The following is a 24,302-nucleotide window of genomic DNA, read 5'->3' as shown; positions in this document are numbered from 1 at the left end:
TAATAGACTGAGGACTGTTTTGCTGTTATTGCCTTTGTAATGCAGATTGTTGCACATTCAACTTATCACAGTTTTTCTTAAGTTTGTTTATGTTGCCCTTTTATGTTCTTAGCATATAGTGCATGTCAGTGAACATGCTAAATAGTAACCTTTCTTGTAGTCTGCACTCACGCTAAACATGCTGGATTACAATGAACCCCCCTCACCCCTTCTCTCTCAGTCCTCTGCAGTTTCTTCCAAGTATACAATGACATTAGAGCCTGATGTCATATAACAGCCAAACTCAGGTAATCTGGCTTGTTATGCTTTGTCAGAGACCTTCACAGTGTCCTTTTGTGTGTGTGTGTGTGTGTGTGTGTGTGTGTGTGTGTGTGTGTGTGTGTGTGTGTGTGTGTGTGTGTGTGTGTGTGTGTGTGTGTGTGTGTGTGTGTGTGTGTGTGTGTGTGTGTGTGTGTGTGTGTGTGTCCCCTTTAATGGACAGTTTGACTTCGTCTTGTCCTGCATGACTCACACCTTTTACTGACCACAGTGACGTAGCTGAATAGCGGCCCATATGAATAAAGATTGAATTATGTTGGCCAATATGAGCCTTTCTCAGACATTATAGTGTTTATGTTTGCTAACATGAGACAATTTGAAAACGTTTATTTTACAGAATGAATAATGCTGAAAATATTTATTTAAAAAATATATATATATATATATATATTAGTCGGGCTCAACAAATTATCTTGAGTAACTACTGTAATGTTAAAGGTCTGTTCTATTATTAATCAATTTTAATTTGAAAGGGTTATTTTATCTTCTGACCAAGCTTTTTACAAATGCGATTGGTCCCATTGGCCTGTTAATGGCTCTTTTGATTGGACTGGTTTCTGTGCATGAATGTGCTCCTTGTCTCTTCCCCATGCAGCGTGTTCCCTGCTCCTTTCCTCTGCTGCAGTCAGTGTTTCTTCTTGTTTTTGATGTGTATGTTTTGGTCGTGTTTTTCATATTACACTGACTAGTGACTGTTCCTCTCAGCTTTGGTGATTGATAACATGACTGCAATCAATTCTTCATCTGATTCTTTTCAAAATGTTCTAATACAAGGACAGTGTGATTATGTATATGATAACCTAGTCACTGTATTGTTCTTGTGCATACGGTTCATACGGAACATGTTGTCATCCGTATCTCCTCTCTGCTTTAGAAGCTATATCACATTCAACACAACGTCCAAGCTGTGTTTGTTTTCTTAAGCTAGACACAAATGCCTTGTGTGCCCTTAATCACAGTGAGTAAGTCATCTAACCTGAAACATTCAAACACACACATTGTTTTTTAATAAAAATTTGTGAAAACAATAATTCATTCACACTGTATGGGAGAATAAGCTTGTATACCTACTGTGAAAGCACACCTGGGTTTCTATGAGAAGCAGAACAATATAAGGAATCGATAATGCTCATAGATGAGCAAGAATTTTTATAATTACCCTTAAAATCTGTACATCTTTTCCTCAAGTGTTTTGTCATATTTTAAGAAGCCAAATATAACATGTAAATGAAGCAAAATCACTAATTATTTGAAAACAGAGTGCTGGCAATGCTAAAAAGGCTGGGTTACAGTAACGGCACTTTGTAAGGTCTAGGTTAGGACCAAGAAAGTCATGGTTCATTGATTTTGGTCTTTAGCTCCAGTGGATTTGTTGTACAGCTACAGTTCATTTGCAAATGAAGATTGAATTATAATCACTTTAAACAACTTAGCAGTGTATGAAGTAGTTACCATCACCTTAAAATATATCTGAATTCAAGACAGGGATTTATTTGGACTTAGTGATTTCATAGTGAGTTTAGATGGGTACAGTGCAGAGCCCAGACCTTAACCCGACAGAATTGCTAAGGAATGAGCTCCGAGAACCGCCCACACCAGTGTAACTGGTGTGTGACAGATTCAGTTAGTGTGACTTGAATCATATTGTGTATGAATAAATGCTTTGTGTGGTCGCTAACAGTTTTATTCTCTCACTCCTCTTTACATTAGTGAAAATAATCCAACAATAATGTGAGGAGGCTCTCTCTAGGTCATATTAGCAGCGTTGTTTCTGTGTGAGGTGTCACTGGGCAGCTGTCTGTCTCAGAACAAACCCACCTCCCTGATAGCAGCGTCTGTCGAAAGTGTTTGACCACAATGCCATTCAGAATGATGTCATTACGGTGACTAAGGGCCGCTCCTTCAAAGCAGTTACTTGATCCAGGGTGTGGAGCACCATTATTTGCATCTTAATGTAGTTTAGAGCAGTATGAATGTTTCTATCCTCATAGCCAAGTGTGGCAGCTTACATTGTTTGTCGTCCACCCAGGATGTGTTATGGGTGAGGAAGGAACCTGTCAAATTTTGGTGTGGATCACGATCAGGGGTCAGATCCAGGAATTTGTGCATTTTATAATGAGAATAATTCATGGAGCTTGATGAAAAAGCACCGGGCATGTTTAAAAGACTATTACTTATAAGTGTGTGCAATTTGGTGCAGATCCAAATAAAAATCTGGATCTGGTGAAATTAAATATGGGTTCTTAAGGGGACTGTTTGGCCTTGGTGGAGGTATGCTCTCTCTACGTAGTGCCATTCTTGTTAAAAGCATTATTTTAACATTGTAGGGACTTTGGAAGCTGTAGAAGTTTGACTGGTGCATGTGAATTGTCTTATGTTATCTTGAGATATGTCTGGAAAAAATGGAGGACATACATGTATTTGTCTCTTCAGTTCTTTTGATGACATGTTGCTTTATCTGCGTCCATCACAGGTTTGAAGAGCTCGGATCATATTGGCTCCACGGCCAGCCAGGTGGCCAATCACGTGACAGCAAGGTTCCCTGAGGAGGGAGACCAACAGTGAGACCCTTTTACCACACCCGGTTCACCCGTTCCACTCCATCATCACTGCCATGTCCTTACCTAGTGGCAGCCCAGAACGAGAAGGCCCTGTTGGGGCTCTCCCTCAGCTAGAGTGCCCTTCTTCCCCTCCCGGCATGGACCCAGACCCCTCATCCACAGGCAGCCCGGTGCTCAGCCCAGACTCCTCTTCCCACGATGCAGCGCTGTCAGCACCAGCAGCCTCTCCAGCGGACTCGGAGAACCTGAGTCCTGATGAACTGGAGCTGCTGGCCAAACTGGAGGAACAGAACAGGTGACAGTAGCTGCTCTTATTGTGTGAAAACAAAACAGTTGCTACATTTTCACTATGACTGAGTCGGGTCCAGAGTTCACTTGTACAGGCTCAGTTAGTTGACTCTTTGCTTTCCATTCTCACACACCACAAATGCAGTTTGGCTGATTTACCTCTTAATATATGGCAGTGATTTTTAAAACAATAAGAGATGTACAGATTTATAAACACATTTTGGACCAAGTGAAATGATTGGCTGGTGTACCTTAACCAACCTGCCTTCCTGTGCACATGACTGAACTCTTAACAAGCTGGAGAGATACACAACTGAAGCAGAGACAATACATTAGCGAGCGAGTCAGAGAAAAGTGGGCTTCTAGCAGTTGTCAGGCAGTGTGCGTTCATGTGTTTTTTGAGATCAGTTGGAGGCTTTGGGATGTATCGGTAGCAAATATTAAAACTATAGCATGCTCTTGCTAGCTCTTCCAGGATTACCAACCTTAGTTTTAAAGTGACTTGATTGGCTAGTGACTGCGCTTGGGTATTTGCTTAAACACATTTTGATTGGCTGGTGCTTCCTTAATCCAAAGAAAGAGCAGGACATCTGTTCTTCTACTCCAACCTGATGCACAAGCATCCTGGCAAATACCTATGTCATGCATGATATTTTTTAACAATAACTAAGTAATCAGTGTGTCAACTCAGCACAGTTTTAGCCTGTTCAGTAGGATAAATAAAACACCACAACCTAAAAATTATAGAAATAATTTGGGAACCAAAGACTCATACAATAAACATTAAAAGACTTTAAATCACAGCTACCTGATGCCTCAAGTAAAACTCTCCTGATCAAACAAGAGTGTAAACTCTAGACTATAGATGAAAAAACGGACAAATAGGTCAAGTTAAAAGTTTCCTTGAAAGTTTCAGCTGCAGAAGCTCAAGTGCAGAATACAATGAGCTGAAGTTAGCATGAAAACAGCAGCTTATTAATGAGATGGACTAATGAGAGATAATTAGAGCTTCATAATAAAGGATACAAAAATATGGTTTCTAGGGACTATTTTTAAAATAACTATAATGGTTATTATAATAATGTTTGTCATCCTGAAAGTTTCATCCAGGAACATTACATTTTATTTGATGTTATCACAGAAAGTAATCTGCAATAAAAGCCAAATATTATCTTGTTCATAGAACTAAGCAAGAACAATAGGACCAGAAAGATGACACAAGATTAGTGTGATTGTTTTTTTTAAGGAGCCACATGCTATAAAATTCTTAATCTACAAATCACATGTTTGAGCAGAAGGGTCAGACTGTGGGACGTAGGAGTCAAGTGACTAAAAGGAATCAGACATTTGAGGTCAAAGTGTGACTGAACCCTCGGGCGTGAAGAGCTTTCTCTTTAATCACATCATCTCTGCCTCCCACTGTCCTGCTGCCTCAGACTCCAAGGAATACAAGGATGAAAAAATAAATATTTACACTTACGGTAAAATTCAGCATTTAGCTTCTCTGAGATTTAGGTGATAACCTTGATACCAATCTTGTAATAGCTTAGTTATTAAGCAAGTAATAGCTAGCTGCCCACAGATAAAAACAATTCCAACTAGTAGTTCTCAGATTAGCACATTTCCCTTGTTTTTATTAATCTGTACAATACCTGTGGCGTAAAAATGAAACATGTCGACAGGAGCTCCGTTTACTGTGGACTTTGGGCTTTTTAAATTTGCAGACCTTTTACATACACAAACCATATATAACACACCACAGGAAATACAAACTTAAAAAGCATAGTATGTTAATGCTCACCTCAGCTTCCCTTTCACTCTCCAGTGTGTGTACCATCTTCTGTAAGATATCATGCTATTCTATGTTTCCTGTTTACATGCATCTTTTCCATCTGAAATGATTCATTCTAATATGAGCTTCTTGTCCCTATAAACTGTCTCATAATGCAGGTTACTGGAGGCCGATTCCAAGTCCATGCGGTCGATGAGCGGCTCCCGGCGCAACAGTGGCTCCTCACTGGTTTCCAGCTCCTCAGCCTCCTCCAACCTGTCACACCTGGAGGAGGATACCTGGATCCTGTGGGGTCGCATTGTCAACGAGTGGGAGGAGTGGAGACGCAAGAAGGACAAACTACTGAAGGTGTGCTATGGGGAGTAAAGATGGCATAGGAAAGCTGTCACATGTAGCACTTTCTCAAGAATGAGTAATTTTGAGTATAAATCTATACGAGAGCATAGTAAGAAGATTGTCAGCCCCCTTATTTTTTCAGGTTTTCAGGTACCTTATCAGGTTTCAGTGGAAGTTTAATGGATCACCTTGTAGAAAAGAACAGAAACAGGACACTGTAAATCCCTGACTCATTGCACCTTCTATGCAGGAGCTGGTTTTTGTATTCACACGCACAGACTGTGTCACAGGTCAATTTTTTATTTGTGCATGTGTGTGTCAGAGCCTAGGGTTATTTTTTTTTGCTGACATTCTCTCCCAACTTACGGATTTATGTCCCGCTGTGTCCTCTTTGACAAAAAGAGGAAAAACCCAGGGGAAAAGAAAATGGATGAGAGAAGGGAAAGCAAAAAATAGTCACTGGAAAAAAGCAAAATGTTGCTAGCTGCCTACAAATTCTACAGACAGAGTTTAATGATTAGGTTTTGAAAAACATTAGGTTAAGAATTAATGTAAAGAGTGATGTGGTTGTTAGGCAATACGTCCACTATAGGGCAGCACTGAGGTTAGAGTCTTTGAGAACAACAAACATGGCGACGGTGAAGGAGGTTGTGATGATGTACCTTTTTGTCACTATGGTCAGGTGAAGTACTTGTAGTTTCTCACCAACTCCCAAAGTCTCTTCTCAAAAGGTTTCACTTTCAGAAGACGTGTACAAATTCAGTCAAAACTAGAATGGCACTCAGCAGAGCAAATATTGCCAAGGCGCAACATTCCCCTTAAATTCAATCAAGCAGCACCATATTTCACACACTCAGAGATATCAGTTCCTTATATGTGCCTGAATTTTTCCATCAAGTCTCGTGAATAATTTCTTGAGAAAACTGTAAAAATTTAGAAAACGCCCAATCTCGCAATGGTAAAATTCCTGGACCGGCCCCCAGAACCAGATCCGCACCAAAATTAACATGAGTTCTTCCCTGAACCATATGCATCTCTGCTCTGAAACCTCTCTCTGTCTTTCTCCCTCTCTCCGCACATCAGGAGTTAATCAGGAAGGGCATCCCTCATCATTTCCGGGCCATCGTCTGGCAGCTGCTAGGCAACGCCACTGACATGCCGGTGAAGAACCAGTACTCTGAGCTGCTAAAGATGTCCTCCCCCTGCGAGAAGCTCATCCGTAGGGACATTGCCCGCACCTACCCCGAGCATGAGTTCTTCAAAGGCCAGGACAGCCTGGGGCAGGAAGTCCTCTTCAATGTCATGAAGGTGAGCACTTCACATCAGCGTCTGAGCTTCTCTGTTTAATATGAAAAGGTGAGACTTGTGTCTCTTGGAATAATTCTGTGTTTTTTTCCGCCCCCAATGATACAGATGAATGATAGCATGGTGTAATAAATATAAAAACAAGACCAATATGGAAGTAATAACAAGTCTACAAACACTGTGGTCAGAGTTTACTGCAGTATGCTTGGCTTGTCGTTTCAAGGGTTATTCTCTAGTCAGGGATTTGACCTTATCTTCAATTATGGGAAAGAGAAGATAGTTCTGAGAATCTTAAATTCCTTCAAATCTTTTGTAGTTGACACAGGTCTTACATTTCAACCATTATTAAAAAACACTTGAAAACATCAACAACATGATTAACATCTTAACATACTTTCTGATTCATACCTTTCTAATATGATTTTGTTCCTGAAACGTCTATATGGACATGGAAATGTGGAAGATTGTTATTGATCACTGTTCAAACAAGCTTGTTAACCGTCTACACAGCAGCGATTTTAGTAGCTGTTTCCTGTAGAAATAAAACCACCTGTGATGACTTTTTTTTATTTTTTATCCAGGCATATTCTCTGGTGGATCGAGAGGTGGGCTACTGCCAAGGCAGTGCATTCATCGTAGGCTTGCTCCTAATGCAGGTAATGATCAAAGGATCTGTAATTAGTTCATTATTCATAAAAAGCTCTGTACAGTACTTCACCTTGAGAGTTATGAGGTTTATTATGATCTGTCCCACTAGATTTCTCTGATTACTACAACTAAATCCGTTGATCATTTTTGAAAAATTGGAACGCAATTAAGTCATCTCTGGAGGTTCAGTCAGTGATTAGTGCAGTATGGGAGTCACTGTGTTTCAACATAAGCTTTGTCTAATTTATAGTAATGAGAGAACTTTGCTCGCCCATGTCATTTCCTCCCAGATGCCCGAGGAGGAGGCCTTTTGTGTGTTTGTGCGTCTGATGCAAGAGTACCGTCTGAGGGAACTGTTCAAGCCCAGCATGGCGGAGCTCGGCCTCTGCATCTACCAGTTTGAATATCTGCTGCAGGTAAAGAGGAAGCACGTGTCCACCAACATGAGGGGTGCAGTGTGAAACTTGTCCATAGAGGGGCAGTAAATTACTTTTTTTTAATATCTCCAGCAACAACCTTCTTTTGTGACTTAAACTTTCGAGTTTATTTTAGTTATGTCAACTTTAAAATCATTTGTTACAACAGGAGCAACTTCCAGAGCTGAACGTCCATTTCCGGTCCCAGAGTTTCCATACATCTATGTACGCATCATCCTGGTTCCTCACCCTTTTCCTCACCTTCCTCCCTCTGCCTGTCGCCACTCGCATCTTTGATATTTTCATGTATGAGGTAGGAAACAAAAGTATCCGAAGATGTGTTTTACTTGTGTGACAGTGTATATTCGGTTTACTAATCCATATTATTTCAGTTTGCCAAGCTCTATAATAAAATCTATGACCTGCAGGGTCTAGAGATTATCTTCCGCGTGGGCCTGGCCATCCTGCAGTACAACCAGACTGACCTCATTCAGCTGGACATGGAGGGCATGTCGCAGGTAAACGGACACTTTCGGGAGAAATGAGTTTACTGTTCAGATTCACTCATGAGTCACTGGCTCCACATTTCCGTTTGCAAGCAAACTTTATGAAGTATGGATGTCCTCTAAAAAGGAGGCTTCGATTGCCTCTAGTAATCTTAAACATAAACAGCATTTAATGATACATGATATGCTTTTTGATTATTAATTATATGAAGTCAAGCACTGGCATGACGTTGATCATTATGAAACTGTAGTGGAACAAATTAAACAATAATGCCTGCCACAGGCAAGGTAATACATGGGAAAATCAGCAATACATTTTAATATAATGTATTGTCTGTCAGCTGCTGGCTCTCAGCAAAACCCTCCTATGCCTGTACGGCTCTTGTTCGCTCTTTCAAAATGTGTCTACCTTCATTAAATATGAATGAGCGTCTTTGTCAATCTTGAGCTCTAATCTTCTGTCTGTCGCCCTCTCGCCCTGCCAGCATTTCCAGAAGGTGATCCCCCACCAGTTTGACAGCTGTACCGACAAACTGATCCTCAGGGCCTACCAGGTCAAATATAACCCCAAGAGGATGAAGAAGTAAGAGCCATTAATACTCGACTAACAACATTTGTGACTCAGGCTTCATGTAAACTTGGAGGATTTGTATTTGCGTCTTACTAATGCTGAGGTTTTTACAGCGAAGTACGCTCATACCTGGTGTTAGATATGTGTTTGTTTTGGTTTTCAAATTGGGTGACCTGTAAATGTAGAAATGCTTTTACAAAGCGCACACACACACACACACACACACACACACACACACACACACACACACACACACACACACACACACACACAAAAACATACCTATTAGCTTATCTATGTTTTTATGCTATGAGCAACAACTTCAGTTGCAGCATGCAAACTTTTGCGGCAGAAACATCAATATGAAGTAGATGCCTCTATCCTGACGGCTGAGACCATGGTCATCCCAAGCTATTTGAACCAGTGGTACATCTGTGGAGCAAGGTGGTCCCGAGCCCTCAACTTCAAACGACATTTCAGTCGTAAAAGTGTGTGTGTGTGTGTGTGTGTGTGTGTGTGTGTGTGTGTGTGTGTGTGTGTGTGTGTGTGTGTGTGTGTGTGTGTGTGTGTGTGTGTGTGTGTGTGTGTGTGTGTGTGTGTGTGTGTGTGTGTGTGTGTGTGTGTGAGATAGCAGCCATGACTAAGGGCATTTCAGGGCAGGAGAGGATGGAGGGCATCTCTGAATGGTAGAAGAGGGTTTATTTTCAGCATAGACTTGAAAATGAGCATCTCATTTTCAAGTGAGAGTCTCCTGACTCTCACTCATGAGCGGTCCCTGGTGGCGAGGGGCTGCCCACCTTTTGATTAGGTGTTTACTTTTTCAAATATATATACACTACCGTTCAAAAGTTTGGGGTCACCCAGACAATTTCGTGTTTTCCATGAAAACTCACACTTTTATTTATCAAATGAGTTGCAAAATGAATAGAAAATATAGTCAAGACATTGACAAGGTTAGAAATAATGATTTTTATTTGAAATATTAATTTTGTTCTTCAAACTTTGCTTTCGTCAAAGAATGCTCCATTTGCAGCAATTACAGCATTGCAGACCTTTGGCATTCTAGCTGTTAATTTGTTGAGGTAATCTGTAGAAATTTCACCCCACGCTTCCTGAAGCACCTCCCACAAGTTGGATTGGCTTGATGGGCACTTCTTGCGTACCATACGGTCAAGCTGCTCCCACAACAGCTCAATGGGGTTGAGATCTGGTGACTGTGCTGGCCACTCCATTACAGACAGCATACCAGCTGCCTGCTTCTTCCCTAAATAGTTCTTGCATAATTTGGAGGTGTGCTTTGGGTCATTGTCCTGTTGTAGGAGGAAATTGGCTCCAATCAAGCGCTGTCCACAGGGTATGGCATGGCGTTGCAAAATGGAGTGATAGCCTTCCTTATTTAAAATCCCTTTACCTTGTACAAATCTCCCACTTTACCAGCACCAAAGCAGCCCCAGACCATCACATTACCTCCACCATGCTTGACAGATGGCGTCAGGCACTCTTCCAGCATCTTTTCACCTGTTCTGCGTCTCACAAATGTTCTTCTGTGTGATCCAAACACCTCAAACTTTGATTCGTCTGTCCATAACACTTTTTTCCAATCTTCCTCTGTCCAATGTCTGTGTTCTTTTGCCCATATCAATCTTTTCTTTTTATTGGCCAGTCTCAGATATGGCTTTTTCTTTGCCACTCTGCCTAGAAGGCCAGCATCCCGGCGTCGCCTCTTCACTGTAGACGTTGACACTGGCGTTTTGCGGGTACCATTTAAAGAAGCTGCCAGTTGAGGACCTGTGAGGCGTCTATTTCTCAAACTGGAGACTCTAATCTACTTGTCTTCTTGCTGAGTTGTGCACCGGGGCCTCCCACTTCTCTTTCTACTCTGGTTAGAGCCCGTTTGTGCTGTTCTCTGAAGGGAGTAGTACACACCGTTGTAGGAAATTTTCAGTTTCTTCTCAATTTCTCGCATGGAATAGCCTTCATTTCTAAGAACAAGAATAGACTGGCGAGTTTCACATGAAAGTTCTCTTTTTCTGGCCATTTTGAGAGTATAATCGAACCCACAAATGTGATGCTCCAGATACTCAACTAGCTCAAAGGAAGGCCAGTTTTATAGCTTCTCTCACCAGCAAAACAGTTTTCAGCTGTGCTAACATAATTGCACAAGGGTTTTCAAGGGTTTTCTAATCATCCATTGGTCTTCTAAGGCGATTAGCAAACACAATGTACCATTAGAACACTGGAGTGATAGTTGCTGGAAATGGGCCTCTATACACCTATGTAGATATTTCATTAAAAACCAGACGTTTCCACCTAGAATAGTCATTTACCACATTAACAATGTATAGAGTGTATTTCTGATTAATTTAATGTTATCTTCATTGAAAAAAACAGTGCTTTTCTTTGAAAAATAAGGAAATTTCTAAGTGACCCCAAACTTTTGAACGGCAGTGTAGATGTCATGACATAGAAACGGTTGGCATGTCCTTATGCATGGACCCTGCAAGGTCCAAGACGATTTGAAACATTGTCAACCATGAATGTTTTTGATGATGTCATGATTTTTTCTATTTTATTAATTTGGTAATAAATGTGATATTAAATATATATTAAAGCCAGCTTTATTGTATTTCATTAGAGAAAAATCATATAATTTTACAGTGTGTAGTATCTCTTTAATTATTGTGATGAGTGGATGAGACACCAGGAAGAGGCATTTTCCTGCTTTGTTATTCAAGCAAGTCGGATGTAGCAGAAATTATTGAAGCAAGAAGGAGGAAGTTTTTTTTGTTTATCATATGAATGTTGTGAAGTTAACATTGCGTAACCTGTTTCCACTAGACTTGAGAAAGAATACACCACAATCAAGAACAAAGAGATGGAGGAGCAGATTGAGATCAAGGTGTGTTTACGCATTATTATGTATTTGTGCACAATAGGGATATTCCATTAAAGAGTTTTAGTATGAAAATGAATGCAACAACAAAATTACTCCTCAGTACTTCTCCCCTCCTCTCTGCACAGAGATTACGCACAGAAAACCGGCTGCTGAAGCAGAGGATTGAGACGCTGGAGAAGGTAAGAGGTGGATTCCAGCTCATCTAAATGCTAATATGAATCGGTTTTATGCTGTATCAAACAACCCGATCACTCAGCAGAGGACTCTTCACACTATGATCTGATGAAGTTAAACACTGTGACAGGATCATTCTGCAGTGTGTGTGTGTGTGTGTGTGTGTGTGTGTGTGTGTGTGTGTGTGTGTGTGTGTGTGTGTGTGTGTGTGTGTGTGTGTGTGTGTGTGTGTGTGTGTGTGTGTGTGTGTGTGTGTGTGTGTGTGTTGATTGGGGCTATTTGCACACAAGGTTTTTCCCTCTGCTTGAGCACTCCAGAGAGACTCACTGTCATTTTAAAGCTTCTCCTCTGTGAAACACTTTTTTTCTGAGTGCTCTCACTGCTGCTTCTTTTTCTACACTCCTCTGTTTTTGTTTCAAATGTCCGCTTCCTCAATCTGTGACCCTTTATCCTCCCCGGTGTCCCACTCTCTTTCACTTTCTTCATTTCTCTTTTTTTTCATCCTCTTGTTCCTCTCCTTTAATACGCTGTAGGAGAGCGCTGCTCTGGCAGACAGACTGATTCAGGTAGAGTACTGTAAACCACTTTCCTCCTGAGCTTGCTGTCCTCCTCTTTCTGCTCTCCTGCAGTGCTTCTCTCCCTCTTCCTAACAATCCCCAGGCAAATGTGCATGAAAAGAATATTTTCTATGTAGTTTATCAGTTCACGTCCTGTCATCCCTGAATGCATGTACAGTTATTTATCCATGATGAAAATTTAAATGAGGCAGAACTATCCCTGCATGTGGCATGTAAAAGTTTATTATTACTCATGTTTCTATTACCAATTTTTTATTATAAATGCCTATAATTCAACAAAATGTGAATAAAATACAATATACATTTTGAGGAATATAAGTATTTACTTTCTTGCAGAGATTTTACATAAGAAGAAATGTGTTTTGTGTGTTAAATATAAAGCTGCTGCCAGCAGACTATTGTCTTCGCTCAGCATAATAACAGGAAACAACCTGTCTATTTTCTTAGCTTGCTGCAGGCTTGTATTTTACCACCTAATTTGGAAGAATTCAATAAAATAGATAAAGCATGTTAATATGTGACCTTTAGAGGTGCTTTTAGATGGATTTTTGTGACCTTCAAACAGAACCAGGCTGACAGGTAGGTTGTCTCGGCTAACTCTCAGCAAGAAAGCAAATTAATCTATTTTATGAAATGTTGAACTTTTGCTTTAAGGCCATGTGGGGGGCCATATAGCTCACCTGGTAGAGCTGGCGCCCCATACCAAGCCTTCAAGCCTCTGCAGTGGCCCAGGTTTGATTCTGGCTTGCAGGTCTTTGCTGCATGTCACCCACCCCCCATTTGCTCTCTTCCCCCTTTCACACTTAACTCTCTCTCCCATCAAATAAAGGCCCAAAATCCCAGAAAATATACTTTTAGAAAATCAGCCATGTACCATGTTGCAAAGTTCCCCTTAAGCAAAATAAGATTGCATTCCCTGGATGCCCACAGTTATCCTTTCCCTACATGGATATAAACTCTGCATTATAAAGTTTGCACTTCACAGCCGATCGTGACCCCTCTCCCGCTCCGACCTGCTGTTCCAGGGTCAGGTGACGAGGGCACAGGAAGCAGAGGAGAACTATGTGATCAAGCGTGAGCTGGCAGTGGTGAGGCAGCAGTGCAACACGGCCAACGAGAGCCTGGAGAAAGCGCAGGACACCATCAGAGAGCTGCAGCAACAGAAGGTAAGACCTCAACCCAGAGTCTGCTCAGACACTAATGCGATGACTTTTCCTCTCATGGTAGAAGCAGTTAATCTGCAAATCTCTGTGCAATCTATTAAGTGATTTTAAAAAGCTGGGTCTGAGTTTGTGTGAAAAATCACACTTGCCCTGTTTCACTTAATCCCAGTTTCTAAAAAGGACAAAAGTACAGATCATGTCAAGTGCTTGTAAAAACATAGAGAATATGACAACATAGTTTTAGTCTTAACTAATTAAAGGACAATTTTTCGTAAATACATTTATTCTCTCTTGAGCTGCTTTCAGGATTGCACTGAACTCAGGATAAGCCCCTGAAATGATCCAGAGGGGCTGTATGTGAGAATGCAAATGTCTGAGTCAGACGCTTCTGAGTTTCTCAAGAGTTTCTCCTGCCAGCTCCAAAGTAAAAACTCAGGAGAAAGCCTGTTAGTTTCCCTAGAAAAAACAAACCCTGGTGGCCAGGACTAGTCGTCTTTATAAAGGGATATACAATTAAAATTCACTTCAGCAAATCACGCTTCTCTGAAAATGTGTGACAAAATTCATACATTTTCCTTTAGTACTCTTTTTTAAAGCTATATACATTCACACACAATTAAGAGCAGGAAAAACTAAAATAAAAAATGAATTAGTTGTATTTATATCATTAAATTATTCCCATTGTGAAAGGTCATGTTATTCCACCGAAGATTGCCAGGACCTATCACCCACCATATTTCACACAGCTCCACACACACTCACAGTTCGCATCGATAACAGAGACCGTGATGCTCGAAATAACGAATCAAGACTCTTTCACTCACGCTATGTACTTGCCCAATTTCAAGTTTTTTTTATTTTGCCTCGTAGGAAAGTATTTTTCCTTTCAGCCTTCTCTGTTTTCCCGCCCTTCTCACGTTTATACATTTGCAGTTTCACCTTGATGTGGTGACATGAAAATGTACAGTGGCTTTTTCAGTTTCTTGAGTGTTGCTTGATATGCCTTTCCTTTTGTTGATCAGCAGTTTTTGAAGTTGGACTGCTTTAAAGACAGTGTGCTAACAGATGGGATTAGTCACAGGGCAAACAAATCAGCTGACATATTTTTTTTTAACAGTTTTCTTATCATGTTGTTCAAGTGGCATGTTGAAGTCCATGCTCTTGTTTTTTTTTGGTTACACAAATGAGGAATATTGCAGTAACTCGTGTGTTGCTGCAAATTTTCTGCTGTCTTCCTCAAATGTAGCTTGTGTGCAGAAAACTTGATGATGACAGTGTCGCCTTTCAGAAATAAAGAAAAAGGATTCAGGAGCCCATGTCAGTATAGTGAACATTGAATGTATTGTTAGATTTGTCAGCAGAAAAAAACAGGAAGAGAGCAGCAGGTGTCATAATTCTCACCCATTAATGCACTGTGTTACTCCTAGCTCGGCTGAGCCCCTCATAATGACAAAATCTACATAGAACTATGAAATAAACATTCTCAATTGTGAGTAGATATTAGTACATCAGCAAACTCAGAGGAAAGCTGATCAACAAAATGATCCAAGTTTTCACAGACCTGAGATCCAGTCATCCTTCTTACCAGCGATGTTTGTCTCAGTACACAGAGCAGTTCGTGAGCAGTTTGCAGACCCAGCTGGAGCAGTCCAGACTACGAGAGGCCGACCTGCTCGGAGCGATGAAGGAGATGCAAGACAAGGTGCTTGACCTGGAGAAGGTGGGCTCATTATATGGAATAATTCAATTTGTATATTTAATAAATATACAATCCAGAAAAGTTGTGTGTTTATATTAATATTTACATTTAAAAAAAATCTAAATTCAAGTTCTATATATTTGGTTGTATTTGGCCTCACAGAGCCACCAGCATGGCTGTGAACTCGTTTTACTGTAATTAAGTAATGTTTGCCATCCAGAGGAGCAGTTGCCTGCCTGATGAGAACAACGTGGCAGCTCTGCAGGAGGAGGTGAAGCAGATGAAGCTGAGGGAGCTGGAGACGCTGCGCTCCTTCAAAGAGATGCAGGACAACGTCACTGAGCTCAACCAGCGCTGGCAGGTAACAAACACACAGACTGGCGCTGTTTCTCTATAAACCACGCGTGTGTCTGTTTGTTCACTATTTACTCCTGTTCCCGCAGCATCACATGTCCCGTGGCAGCAGCACAGGTGGCCACTGGAAGGAATCCCCGAAGAAGAACGCCATGAACGAACTGCAGGACAAACTGATGACGATCAGACTGAGGGAGGCGCAGGCTCAGGCTGAGCTCCGAGAGGTCAAACTAAAATCCCTGCAGCAGGAGAGCCAGGTTAGACACACAGCACAACTATACACTGTGAATATCAGAGTATAATTTCTCCTCTGTGGTGCCAGTGATTAGTCAGATAATCATTAATCAATCAAATAACTCCAGAAATCTGTCCGTTTGTCTGTGGAACGCATATCTCGAGAATTGTTAAGGTTAAAATCAAATGCACTGCGATTTAGACATGCACTACGATCAATATGAATAAAAACAACGACAACCACTGATTCTCCAGTTCGGGGTTGTGCATACTGTGGTGTATGGATAATGAGGTCAACAGTTCTTTGTGCAGCAGCGGTGGTGCAGCTTCAGGTTTCTGTGGAGTCCAACAGCAGGTCTACTTGCTGTAGCTCAATTACTGCAGGTCACTTTTAAAGTTTCAGAAAGAAAGGGCTCTACATTTCATAAACTAGCCGATCAATTGATTCATCCAGAAAAGATTTGTTGGATCCGCACTCACACTCTTGCCTTTTTACTTCTTTTTTTTACTCCAGAACCAAATCAACGGCAAGCTGATTGGTCGCAATGAGCAGGAACGCTCCGCACTGCAGGACCGGCTCCAGATGCTAGCCAATCAGAACAAAGCTCTCCAGGGCCAACTCAATGAGATGAAAAGGAAGCAGGCCGAGTTCGACTGCAAGGTCTGAGTGGGGAGCGGAGGGAGAGTTAAGGAAAAGCAAGAAAGCATTTTCCCGGGTCCAGTTTAGTGAAATATAAAAGACGTGAACATATATAGTAGTGATAAGACACTAATAACTAGATGGGAAAACAGCAATAAGACAAAAGAAGAAAATATATTAGAAATGTTGCTTTCTTGTTGTCTGTCTTTCTGTTGACTCCCCTCCCTCTGCCCTCGTACATGCAGAGTAAAGAGGAGGTGATGGCGGTGCGACTGAGGGAAGCAGACAGTATGGCTGCCATGGCTGAACTCCGGCAGAGAAACGCTGAACTTGAGATACAGGTGTGTGTTTATGTGCCTAACATTAATATACAGTATATGAAGTGACTGTAGAGAGACTTTGACCTGCAACATGTCTGTGTCGAATGTATTTCAGAAGGAGGAAGGGCTGATCCAGGGCCAGCTGAACCACTCCGACTCTAGACAGTACATCACCCAGCTCCGGGACCAGATTGCTGAGCTCAAGAACGAGGTTCACACATGCACAAGCACATTCACACGCATACGCACACCATACTGCAGCCTTGGAAACCACCACAAAAATATCCTCTCTGTGCAGTGTCACAGCAGACACCACTTCCACCTTGACACATTCACAGTAGTGTCAATGTCTTTCTTGTAAGAAGAGACCACCGCTCCTCCCAGACTTGTGTGCTCTCATCATTTGGTTCTCAGTGAACGATGAGTGAGTTTCAAAAGACTTGGCGTGTATCAGTTTTATCTGTCACAAGTAAACACACAGCTGTGTGGCATCTACACACAGTCAGTGTGGGGGAAGTGGGATTAAAAGATGATCTGAATCTCTCCAACCCTCTTTGAGAGACGCAAAGTTCTCACCGAACACAAGCTCATGGTTTGTTCATTCAGAGAGTACTAGTGCGTGACTGAGAGAATTGGCTCAACTTTTAAATGAGGTGTGTGATGACACTGGCCTTCCCTTTTCTTCTCCCTCTCCCCACCTCCTTTGCTTTTCATCAACGCTGTGGTTTTATGAAATGAGAGTGAAACTTGCGTGCGTACCGGTGCAGATGAGGAAACATTGACCTTTATCGAAAAATCTCAGCAGCGGCCCTCTTTAAGCGATCACTTTATGATTATGAGACGTACTGACAGTCCTGATACACAACTTATTCTACATAATGCAGCTCTTATGCAAATATTTATATATATTTATAACATTATTTGTTGTGATTCAGTTTAGGGATTCATTTAGCTGTTTCCATTTAGCCTTTTGACATGCTTTGAAGCAGTACGGTTGCTATTTTTACATTATTATGTAAATTAAAAAAAATAATTAAAAAAATTTGACCTATGTTTTTTGCTGTAGCGTGAAGAGCAGTCAGGCTCACTCAAAACATTTCCATTGGTTAACCACTGGTTTCCCCCTCCCCCCACCCTGCTGATGAGTATAAGATTTGGGGGAAACAAAAACCTCATTTGTCATGAGTCACTGTGGTACATGAAGGTTAGCATGCGAGAAGCATGTGTGTGCAGATGAACTGTTATGTCAGTTGAGAGTGGCTGCACCTTAATCTAAAAGCTCAAAGAAATGAAACGATGAATAATGGAAGAGGAACTTACACAAATATCTCCTATTTATTTTTTTATTGATTTAGTTCCTGTATCTGACATCACAGTCAGATGAGAAACCTCCTGTGCTCTGATTTATGTGTAAAGACCCCATTGACCTATTTGCAAAACCTCTATGGTGAGCAGGATACAGATCAGTGGGTTTCACAGTTATTCCCCCCCCCCCCAGCAACAAGGTTTTTGCAAAAGCAGATGTAAAACAGTTTACACACTATTACCTCTTACTCTGTCATCAATACTGAAAATATTAACTGTGCTACTGAATCCCCATATTCTCTCACAGCACAGCTGATGTTTGAAACTCCTTTGTGAAATTTAAATCATGACAAGACAGATGGTCAAAGGTCAAGGTGACCGTTCCCTTACATATGTTTAATTTATCTACCACCAAGCCTAAAGGCAGATGTAGTGAGAGAGAAATGAACAGACGAAATCAGCATCTTCTACGTGTATGGCACCGTTTTTTCATCCTGAGATATTTGTATTCTTTTTTTTCTTTTTACTTTTGCACCTGTTGCATGTTAGAAACGTCATCAAGTGCCCACTCACTTGTAGAATCTTGCAGAGGATCTCCTGCTGTGTTCTCACATGGGCTCATTTGGGTTTTTGCTAGGGGGCTGGTGGAGAAACTCTGGAGGAAGTCTGGAGGCTCTCACATACAGCCCTCCAGAGAATGTCAGGAGGTTTTCAGTGCATGTCTGAAAGCTGCTCCTGATTTCAGCTGTTTGAAATATAGAATAAATCTACCTGTAGGACCCACCAAATGAAAACCTTCTTCCCTGTACTCAGATCAGACAAATGCGAGGGCAAAGGTTGGCTCCCAGCTCTGGCATCAGTAGCGGAGGCCTAAGCACCAACTACCAGGATCTCTGCCTGGCCAGCCCCGCCTCTGCCGAGGGGGACTACCTGAGCTCAGACGACGATCTTCTCCCCAGCCCGCTGCCTCCCAACGCACTCTACCCCACCCTGTCTGGTCCGTGTCACCCATCGGACCGCCTCGACAGCGAGGGCAGCACGGACAGCGAGGCGGAGGAGCGCATGCGGACACACCCGGACCCACAGCAGCTGTACGGCAGCATGGTGTGCGCAGAGGGGCTGGATAATTGAACATCTGGAGGGGGTGCGAAGATTCCTATGGGATTTCTTTGACCTAAAGAGACGCTGGGACTCTACAGGACAGGACTGCCTCTGTAAACCAGAACTGTTCTATCCAATCCAGTCCTCCTCCGCAGCTTTTCCAGTGTTTATCTTTTACTTTATGCAGACATAATGGCATTGATCAGACCTCAGTTGGTGGTCACTACCTGTAGTCTCCATTCCTGTGACTGCCTCCTCCACCCTGTTCCCCCCCACTGACCGTACCCTGTCCAACGAGGTCGTATAAAGCCTCTCTCCTTGTTCCTATGTGTAACTGTTTTCTTGCCATATCCATCCAAACACAAATGTACACAAAAAAAACTCTGGACTAACAAGACTGATGCTGCTCGCTGCTTGAGATCAACACCGGGACCTGATCCTGTGACCATGACGAGGAATGAATCATGGGTAGACAGATAGAACTTGTCTCTTTCCCTGTAAACTGAATAACAGACACTGTATCCTCTGTCTACCCTTATATAACTCTCTGTCCTGATTGGTTCAGTATTACATCCATCTTAATTGTTTCCCCTTATAATGCCTTTCTTTAGAAAGACACACATCCATCTTCACTGCCTTCATAAAAACAAACAATCTGCCATCAATTCACAAAAGAAAATTCAAAATGTCGACGAGAAATGAAGGTACAGTGTATGAACATGTACACATCAAACTGTGGGGTTATCACAAGGTGATCCGTGAACACTTTGACATTACTCCATCTGTGTCTGTGGCAACAAGAAGGCAAGCGAGTTCATACGAAAACTCATATTCATCATAAACCACAAAAAAGGAAGGAAGATACCCAATGTTGCCAAATCTTTTGTTTTTGAATTATTTATGTTGTAACTTATTTTAATATTTTTTTATTTTTTTATATATCTAAATGAAACTAGGAGCGTAGAGATAACCTACAGAGGCCAAACTTTCTACAGCATCCTTTGTGCCAACTACTACAGTTCTACTGTGACACCGAGTGTTTCTGAGATGGGAAAAGTGCTGCTATGATTTTACATTTAGCTTCTTCCATTTTCTTTTTATTATTTCATCTTAATCTGTGTGAGCAGTCTAACGTGTTATCTCCCTGGAGCTTCTCAGTATTTATCCATCAAAACCAATAACTGGTTGCATCTGTGTGAGCTGTTGAACATTTTGGGAAATAAGTTTATTCACTGTCTGAGAGATAAAAGAGCTGCAGGGATAGATGGTTATTTCTATAACTTACACACAGTAAGTAGTAAGTAAGTAGTCCAGCACACCACTACCACACCCTTCATTACACCCCAATTTGTTTGTACACCACAATTTGCCAACATCATTCCAGACAAAGTGAGGCAGCTTTTTTTTTTACATCTTAATCTACTAATCACTAAATAACTATTGAGCATTAGTTAGCTGCCCCCATTTCAGAGAATTTCAAGAATAGTCAATATTATTACGAGAAAAAATGTCAGCATTTAATAAGGATAAAGTTGTATTTTTTTTTTTAAACCTATACAAAAGTATTACTTAAGAACCTCTACATTCCTCATTTTCACACCGACGACATTGATCTTTTGATATTCCCCCTTAGAATGGGACATAGCCTAAAATTCTGACTTTTTTTCTCATAATATTACAACTTTATTCTCATAATATTGCGATTTTATTCTCATAATATTATGACCTTATTCTTGAAATCTCCTCTTTAAGTGGCTCTGATACTCGTCGTAATAAACAGACTTGAGTGTTATGAATAATTGTATTTCCCAAAATTTCAGACTATACCTTTTAACTGTCAGTGTCCCACAGAAGCAAAAAGAATAATCCAGGTATCTGTGCTGATGTGGAATCACCAGCTCATGCGCTCATATCACTTTGGGACAGCTAACTGGAAACTGCAGCATGTGGCCCAATGAAAGTGGAGAGAGTCGATCATATTGTAACGATGCCAAACAAAAAGGCTGACATCATGACTGGAGAGTGTGTGGGTGGGAAATATTTTACATATCAAACAATAATATATTCTGTGTAGGGGGAAAAGGGTGTAAAATGTATGGAGAAATATGAGGTATACGGTGTGACAGGAAGAAAAGTATATAGATGATATTTAAAGCTGTATCACTGTCAGTCAAGTCAGATTGTGAGGAGAAGAGTCTGACAGGATGTTGTATGAAGAACAACGATCTCTGCTCTTTGCACAACAGAGAGAGAAACTCTGCTCTGGACATTCAGCAGTGAGATGTGGTGCGGACTCATGGTGGGATCATTTCTTTACTTTACGGACGGACCTTAACGTTTACTTCATTCTGAGATGAACCATCCTGACTTCGTACTGTGCTTCATGTTTTCATCGGACTAACGATTTTCCCTAAATTCTCATCAGGTCCACTTCATGCTTCACTGTTCTGGCATTTTTGTGCAGCAGTAATGAACGAACAGTAAGGAACAGAGGATTAATGCAATCTTCTCTGAAACAAGGAAATAGGATCTTCCAGTAATGGCCATTTAAAAAGTAAAGAGGATGTTCGTTTGCCCACCATTATGTTGCAAATAACAGCCTTTTAGTGGTCATTGGTGGGTTTAGCAGCTGAAATCTGTACACTGGAATCAGTGTTTGCGTATCATCAGACCATATCATATGTGTTGTATTCATCATTTCACTTCAGTTCCTTAGAGTTGTTAGTATGTACAGAACAAGATTTAGGCCGTTAAATCGTTTACTTTGGCTGAAAGAGTTGTAATCCTTCACATTTTTACCCATTTGTGATTATATCTTTTCCCCAGCAAAATCTATCCAGTGTGGGTACATTTTGTCTACTACTCGTACTACCAAGATTCAAAAGATTAACAGAAAATATACTGGGTCTGATGCGGGGGACACAAGTCAGGCATGTTTTTCACGTCATCTTTGTCGCAAAACAGTAGGTGGGTTTGCATCCACGTGTTTGAACATGAGCAAGTTAAAAATCAAAATACCTTCAGTGAAAAGATATCTCAAATTCATTTTTGAGTGAGTTGGGAATGTTTGCGTGTAGATTAACACAAAGTGTGACCAAGTGTGATGGAAACAGTGAATAAATCATGATATACATATTCCCTGTGTTGATACATGAAACTAACATAAATACTGTATCTCCATGTTTTCTAAATAGTTTTTCACAGATTGAGGTTTGACTGTTGCTCTTTCAACAACATCATCTCATTGCACCAACCTTTCTTCTCCAGTGGTTTGATTTACTGGCTTTTAACTGGACAATTACAGCATTTTTTTTTTTGCTTTCTCTTTTGGCTCTGTAAACGTGACTATTGTAGACATTTTTTTTTGTTTTCTTTATTTTTTAAATATTAAGGTGGTCAATTAATCCCATTATTTGTTTGTCTGCACTGTAAGAAATTGCCCTTCTGTTGCATTTCAGAGGGCCATTTAAAGCATTTTTCAGTCTTTGTCATGACCAACAGTAACAATAGGTTTTGCCAAATCTACCATAAATGAACACTTGAAGTTAATATAATAATGTTATAATACTAGAAGGGAACTCAACAAAGTGCATACCTGCCAAGGCCCACATGAAACCACATTTGAATTCACTAGATCCTGGTTTTTATTTGGATCTGTTCCAAATTTCATACATTCAGAATTATCAGTCCTTTTAACATGTCTGATTCTTTTCATCAAGATCCATAAATTGTTCAATGAGAAATCAACTAAAGTGAAAAGGGAAAAATGTTCCTGGATCTGACATCTGATCGGGATCCACAAGAATTGCGCTGTAGCACATCCTCCCACCAAGTTGCATGGTAATCCATTCAGTAGTTTCTGCCTAATCCTGCTAAAAAAGAGATTTAGAGGTAATCATTTGATATTTCTATTTGGATATCAGTGATAAACTACACAGTGACTTACAAAGATATTATATAACCAATCTGGACCAGATCAGTGCTTAAACAACTCATCTGTACACTGCTGCTCAGTGATGGTGCTCTGTTTTCACCACTGTCTAAATACAACTGTCTCTCGACTGTGACGTGACATTTTGAAGTGTTTGTGAATTACCTTTGATGAGCTCACATCCTTTTCTATTGTTTTTACATCACCATCAGTACTTTGTTTTTCTCCTGCTAAGATGATGAGGATCAAAACATTACAAGCATAATGTGCCATAAAAGTAGGTAGATTTACACTCTATGCTAAAAGTCTTGATGTAATAAAGGTTTCATCAACAAGTCAGCCACTCCAGCTGTTCATTAAAAAGCGTTGTAATATAAGGTTAATTCAGCGTGGATTGAAATATGATCGCCCTCCACGTGTTCAATGTGGGAAATGCGACGCAGCACCAAACGACAGAAGCATTTTCCTCACAGACCGTTCTCCTCCTGGTTAGTCTGGTGTAGGATTTTTTCTCCTGTGCTGCGTGCGACATCCACGGCATCATACCCGACCTTGTCCACCCTCTCTCTCCAGCAGTTCAGCTGATGTTGTTGTCAAATATATTAAATGACAGTAAAGATTATATAAATTCCTGTTGATGGGGGGGGGAATACATTTCAGTGTTCTGTATCCTGCAAAATGATACAAAATAAACTTTGACATTGCACCTTTGCAAAGGCCTGACTGTGTTGTTTAATACTCGGCCGATACTTTTCTTTTAGCACAAATTTTAAGTTAGTCTTCAATTAATCCAGATGTTTTTGTTGAATCTGCACCAAATTGCACACATTAATAAATATCAGTTATCAATATTCCTGATCTGTTTCATCAATATCCATTAATTATATTCTGGGAAATCTGTGAATAGGTAAAACAAATGTGCCCTATCTCTCTTTTTTTCAGAGAGGAAAATAAATAATTTCTAGATCTGCCCCCTGATCCGGTTCCAAACCAAAATGTAATAAATTCTTCCATGACCCATGCCGTATTCTTCCACTAATTTTCATAGTGATCCGATTTTGCGTAACCCTGCAAACCAACAAACAGAGGTGAAAACATAATCTCCTTGGTGTAGGTAACTATGTGTAGATTATGTTTTGTGTCTATTGTAGATTTTTGTGCAGAGT

General features: G+C 40.8%; 1 protein-coding gene across 2 annotated transcripts in view; it reads left to right on the top strand.

Annotated features, from left to right (window-relative positions):
- The window catches only part of evi5l (ecotropic viral integration site 5 like), a 32,840-nt gene extending 8,993 nt beyond the window's left edge, over nt 1–23,847 (top strand). Inside the window, exons 2-20 of one of the 2 annotated variants that reach the window (XM_035145561.2) lie at nt 2,792–3,174; nt 5,118–5,307; nt 6,379–6,603; nt 7,182–7,256; nt 7,539–7,664; nt 7,834–7,977; nt 8,093–8,182; nt 8,656–8,753; nt 11,580–11,640; nt 11,763–11,816; nt 12,345–12,377; nt 13,415–13,555; nt 15,156–15,272; nt 15,472–15,612; nt 15,695–15,862; nt 16,354–16,500; nt 16,725–16,820; nt 16,915–17,010; nt 18,918–23,847. In XM_035145561.2, coding sequence (XP_035001452.1) covers nt 2,933–3,174; nt 5,118–5,307; nt 6,379–6,603; nt 7,182–7,256; nt 7,539–7,664; nt 7,834–7,977; nt 8,093–8,182; nt 8,656–8,753; nt 11,580–11,640; nt 11,763–11,816; nt 12,345–12,377; nt 13,415–13,555; nt 15,156–15,272; nt 15,472–15,612; nt 15,695–15,862; nt 16,354–16,500; nt 16,725–16,820; nt 16,915–17,010; nt 18,918–19,235 — 2,562 coding nt within the window. In that variant the 5' untranslated portion in view covers nt 2,792–2,932 and the 3' untranslated portion in view covers nt 19,236–23,847. The remainder of the gene's footprint in view (nt 1–2,791; nt 3,175–5,117; nt 5,308–6,378; nt 6,604–7,181; nt 7,257–7,538; nt 7,665–7,833; nt 7,978–8,092; nt 8,183–8,655; nt 8,754–11,579; nt 11,641–11,762; nt 11,817–12,344; nt 12,378–13,414; nt 13,556–15,155; nt 15,273–15,471; nt 15,613–15,694; nt 15,863–16,353; nt 16,501–16,724; nt 16,821–16,914; nt 17,011–18,917) is intronic. The other variant, XM_035145571.2, reaches the window with a different exon arrangement.
- Nucleotides 23,848–24,302: the final 455 nt, after the last annotated feature.

Source organism: Hippoglossus stenolepis, chromosome 2, assembly GCF_022539355.2.
Source record: "Hippoglossus stenolepis isolate QCI-W04-F060 chromosome 2, HSTE1.2, whole genome shotgun sequence".
Taxonomy (NCBI): domain Eukaryota; kingdom Metazoa; phylum Chordata; class Actinopteri; order Pleuronectiformes; family Pleuronectidae; genus Hippoglossus; species Hippoglossus stenolepis.
Note: the sequence above shows the minus strand (reverse complement) of the source record. Positions and strands in the feature narration are given on the sequence as shown.